The sequence below is a fragment of the Lipophrys pholis genome, assembly GCF_963383615.2.
Source record: "Lipophrys pholis genome assembly, chromosome: 15".
Taxonomy (NCBI): Eukaryota; Metazoa; Chordata; class Actinopteri; order Blenniiformes; family Blenniidae; genus Lipophrys; species Lipophrys pholis.
In genome coordinates, this window is record NC_137642.1 from 22943967 (window position 1) to 22949387 (window position 5421).

At 42.9% G+C, this 5421-nt stretch overlaps 1 protein-coding gene across 1 annotated transcript; it reads left to right on the plus strand.

Annotated features, from left to right (window-relative positions):
- The first annotated feature begins 396 nt into the window (after positions 1–396).
- LOC308120680 (E3 ubiquitin-protein ligase TRIM21-like) lies at positions 397–3794 on the plus strand. The gene is made up of 2 exons (XM_080481439.1): positions 397–477; positions 1538–3794. Exon 2 carries the CDS (start codon positions 1547–1549, stop codon positions 3194–3196), a length of 1650 nt encoding a protein of 549 aa, XP_080337565.1. The 5' UTR covers positions 397–477; positions 1538–1546; the 3' UTR covers positions 3197–3794.
- The last annotated feature ends 1627 nt before the right edge of the window (positions 3795–5421 follow it).

Below are 5421 nucleotides of genomic sequence, written 5' to 3' on the forward strand. Positions count from 1 at the left end.
CTCACTCTGAACATTGTTTTGTAAGTATCACAACCACCTCGGGTTATCTTAAGGCCAATGCTGATTTTGAGGCTTCATTTCAATAGTACTTGAATAGTACACTTGGAATCTCACCTCTAGGTATCATAAAAAAAATACTTGATAACATTAATAGGTGAAAACATTGTACTTTTAAATGACACCACACACCAAAATGAAACTTCACCTTGCCAATCCTGAAATTGAGAACATTTGGTCTCAAAAAGTATCTGATATTTGATATTCAAATATGCTATTGTCCAACTGTATACTTTAGTTTTACTGTAGTTAGACTTTTAGTAAAAGTGGTGGTGGAGGAAGAGGAGGACACACGTAACACTGAGGCAGTGAAAGTGAAAGTTAAAGTCAAACTGCAGTTCAGACGCGTCTCCGTGTTTCTGTGAGAAGAAATGTAACCTGAGTTCATCTGTACTTTCACAGACACCGACTCCAACACTGGTGAGTACAGCTGATCACTTTTATACTGACTCTCAGAAAACTGCATGAAGAAGGTGAACAAATGTCCTCTTTTGTACAGACATGTCCACTTTTCAAGTCCTTGTCAGGGAGTGTGACAAAAACTTATATTTAAGCTGTGAATACGATTTAACAAAGATGTACAAAATACAGTAAATGAACAATGATGATGTCGTTGATGATCAGTTAAAGAAATTAGATTGAATTTAAGAAATTCTTTTTCATCAAGGTTAAAGGACACCCTGAATATGATTGTTGTAAAATCAAACAAGTTTTAGAAATAAAACAAGAGCAACCAGAGATTTCTGACCTCCGCCAAGGGAAGACATGGACGCAGGAAAATGACACATATTCCACATCCAGATCAACTGCCTTTATTGATTTATGCACTTTGGTGATCCTGTGATTTCATTTCATAATTTGAAAAAGCACAAGATAAGACAATATATTGCGAAATGAAGATTTTCAATTGTAATGATTATATTGATCGGGATCACCACCAACATTTTTCTTTTTACTTCAGAAGAAGGCCATTACACTCATAAATCAAGCTGATCATTAAACTCCAACAAATCCTGTTTGTCATGTCAAAGACCCTAAAAATACATGATATTGTCAACCTTAATACACTACCATGTTTTTGTGTCGAATATACTTAATAGTCCTTCCAAATGTGTGAAATATACTTTGAAATTCAATTCTTCAAATCAGTAATGCTGAAAAGAAATTAGTTGTGGACGAGATGCCATGATGGGGCGCTGTTCCAAACCTGCAGACGGGACAACAGAATGACACAAGTGGTTATTCTGCTTTTGCAGGTCTTGTTCTTGGTGTGATCAGAGGTTTAGTTGGCTGCTGTGTGTGTGGCACACGACAACATTAAAGTTTCCTTTCTAACAGTTTAGGCCGTCAGCAGACTGAGTATGAAGTTACAAAATGACTTCCTTCGCTTCAGTTTGTAGAATTAGTCACACAAGCAAGACAGAGCCACTGCTCTAATAAAGTGTTGAACTGTGTTTTACTCTCTGTCTTTTGTCCTCAGTGTGTGAAGATGTCTGCTGCCAGCAATCTGCGCTCTGAAGATCAGTTTCTTTGTTCCATCTGTCTGAACGTGTTCACTGATCCAGTCAGCACACCATGTGGACACAACTTCTGCAACCAGTGCATCACTGAGCACTGGAACTCCAAGGTCATATGTGACTGTCCTCTGTGTAAAGAGGTTTTCTACAAGAGACCTCAGCTGAGGGTCAACACGTTCATCTCTGAGGTTGTTGCTCAGTTCAGACATGAAGCTGAACACAAAGCCAGCAGCAGCAGCAGCTCAGAGCAACAAGCTGCCAAACCAGGAGAAGTTCCCTGTGACGTCTGCAGTGGAACCAAAGGGAAGGCCCTCAAGTCCTGCCTGGTGTGCCTGGTCTCCTACTGTCAGACTCACCTGGAGCCTCATCTGACAGTGTCAGGCCTGAAGAAACATCAGCTGATGGAACCTGTGGAGAACCTGGAAGGCAGGATGTGTCCGAAGCACCAGAAACCTCTGGAGCTGTTCTGTAAGAGCGAGCAGACGTGTGTCTGCATGATGTGCGCTGTTTTAGAGCACAAGACTCACGAGTTTGTTCCTCTGAGTGAAGAATGTGAAGGAAAGAAGACGGAGCTGAGGAAGACTGAGGCTGAAATGCAGCAGATGATCCAGAAGAGAAGAGTGAAGATCAATGAGATTAGAGAGTGTCTGAAGAAGAGTAAAGCTGCTGCAGACAGAGAGAAAGCAGAAGGTGTTGAGGTGTTCACTGCTCTGATGCAGTGTGTTGAGAGAGATCTGAACCAGATGATGAAGAGGATGGAAGAGGAAGAGAAAGCCAGAGAGAAACGGGCTGACGGTCTCATCAAAGATCTGGAAGAGGAGATCAGTGAGCTGATGAAGAGGAGTTTAGAGGTGGAGCAGCTCTTACACTCTGAAGACCACCTCCACCTCCTCCAAGTCTTCTCCTCCCTGAAAGCTGCTCCACCCACCAAGGACTGGACGGAGGTCAGCGTCCGTCCATCATCATATGAGGGGACTGTGGTGAGAGCTGTGGCTCAGCTGGAGGAGACTCTCAGCAAAGAGATGAAGAAGAATCTGTTTGATCCTGAGCTGAAGAGGAAGCAGCAGTTTGCAGTGGGTGTGACTCTTGATCCTGATACAGCACATCCTAATCTCATCCTGTCTGATGATGGGAAACAAGTGAGTGACGGTGATGAGAGGAAGAAGCTTCCAGACAACCCAAAGAGATTTTCTTTTTGTGTGTGTGTTTTAGGAAAACAAAGTTTCTCTTCAGGTAAATTTTACTTTGAGGTTCAGGTTAAAGGAAAGACTGACTGGGATTTAGGAGTGAGCAAAGAATCAATCACCAGGAAGGGAAAGTTCACAGTGAGCCCTGATGAAGGTTTCTGGACAATACGGTTGAGAAATGGAAATGAGTACTCAGCTTATGAGAACTCTCCAGTGCGTCTCTCTCTGAGGTTTGTTCCTGAGAAGGTGGGGGTGTTTGTGGATTATGAGGAGGGTCTGGTCTCGTTCTATGATGTAGATGCTGCAGCTCTGATCTACTCCTTCACTGGCTGCTGCTTCACTGACAAACTCCTCCCATTCTTCTGTCCACATCTTAATGATGGTGGTAAAAACTCTGCACCTCTGATCATCTGTCCCGTCAATCAAACTGTCTGATCAGTTTTTATCATTAAACGTCACCAACAATGAATAAAGTGGTGAGAAAGTGACGGATTAACTGATTAATGTTGAACAATTCTATGATTTCATTGAGCAGCAGTTTGTATCTACAGAAAGGTTCTGACAGTTTGTACAACACAAGTAAAGATATGATGAGAAGAGGAAACACTGAGCAGTCAGAGTCGGTATAAACCTGTTTCCTCTGTCTGATTCATGGCAGAGCACCTTCATGGTTGAAGCTCCATCAGGATCTTTTTCATGTGTTTCTAGAGCTTCATGAGCAGGAATCTTTCAGTCTGTGTGTCTTCAAGCTGCAGAGTCACATTGTTAGTTTTTCTCTCCAGCTTCAAGGTTTCTTAAAGGGGAAATTTAATGTTGAGATTTTACAATCAAATGTAACACAATCTGGTGGAAGAAGTACAACAGAGGATCCAAACAGAGAAAACTGTGCAAACTACGTCCTAATCATGGTCATTTAGGATGATTGAGCCTGTACAACGTGCTGAATGTTGGAAATGTATTAACCGCTTGATATTATCTGTAATTGTTTATATATTAATGCAATATTTGTGTCTCACATAAACTTTAATAAAATGAAGTGGAAAAAACCCCAACTCAGATTCTGTCTTTCTAAATGAGTTTTGGTAACAAACAGCACGGTCCTTTTTATCTTGAGCTCAGACATCACATCTCTTTTACCTGTGTACTTCTTGTACTTGTGTCTCACACTAAAGTATTTGTACTCACCAGTATTTGTAGCTGAGAAACTCCAGATGAACACAGTAGAGTGGAGCTCACTCACACACTCAGAGGTTTGTGTGGACTGCAGCTCATAACTGTACAAAGTTCAGCTGCTCTCCTTCTTCTTGTTGTTCTTGTCTTCTTGCTGCGACTGAACCAGAAGAGGAGCTTCACCTCTTCAACACTCTCCTGATGGTTGATGTTATCCTGAAATCTACTGGTCACAGAGAGGAACTACAATACTTCAATGATCGTCAACAGACACAAGTCGTTTCCGGGTTCCAGTTACAAAGTTGCAGCAAACAACACAACCTGAGATGTGATTCTCCTCGAGGCGTCTGTCTTTTACAGAATAATATTGACGTTAAATGGAGTCAAAACCGTGTCAATAGTGTGATAAATGTTACCGTTAATTTGAGTGCGGCCTAACTTCCTTCTTCTTCTGCTTCCTCTTCCATAATGTTGCATTACCGCCACCTGCTGGTTCTTTTTTTTCATCAATTTTTGAAAAATGACTTTCAGATGGAAAGTGACTTCAAGATTCAAGATTCAAGATTCATTTTATTGTCATTCTACTTTTCAGTCCAACGAAATTACATCAAGCACAGATGGAAAGAAGAAGACAACATTGGGAGAGGGAGGAGAAAAAACACCTCAGCACATTTAGCATCCAGCATATTACAACTTAATACATGTCACAAGACAGAGCACATAGGATTCCACCGGGTGGGGTGGGTGGGAGGGAGGGTGTTTGCAGGAGAGAGGTTACCCCCAGTCGATCATGAGCCTCCCATTTGCTACGCAGCCAGTTTCCGGTGCGACCGCGAAGAGACCCCTCAACTGCTGGGGGGGGGGGGGGGCAGCGGAGGCGGGGACAGTTCTGAGTTATTCCTCCTTCCAGTCAGTCCGGCCTCTGATGATGTGAGACGACCTCGGATAAGTTCTGGTCAGAGATAGTTCCTCGGGGGGAAAGGGTGTGAAGATAAGGGCAAGGTGGGGGGCAGAGCCTTTGTTGCGTCTTTATCCTAGGAGAGAATGTAAACAACCTCTGGTTGTCATGGGAGTCCAATGAAGATTAGAGATGTTTTGAGGTCAGGGTGTCTTGTTTTGTAGCACCCTGGGTACAGTCTCTGGTCTCCAGCGAGTTTAAATCCAAATCTGTGGCCATTTCTTTATTTTAGCATCCCCTCAGGGCGCCCAGCTTCTCCAAGTTGGAATCCATTTCATGCAAACGTCCAGAAGTGGCATCCTGCCTGCTTCTGAGTTCGTTTATCGTATGAGTCTGAGTGTTCAGAGCCCTGTTCAGTCCTTCAGTGATCACTGACATCCTTCCCAATGCAGCTGCCAGCATTTTGTCAACTTTGCGATAGGTTAGGTAGCTGCTCGCTCCAATCAGCAGCATACCTAATATCATAAATCCAAATATGTAGACGTCATCCACGTCCTCCACGGAAAAAAATCGACAGGCACACTAACCTCCA

What these genes read in the sequence shown, in the direction of transcription:
- LOC308120680 (XM_080481439.1), top strand. Translation starts at nt 1,547, where the DNA reads ATGTCTGCTGCCAGCAATCTGCGCTCTGAAGATCAGTTTCTTTGTTCC.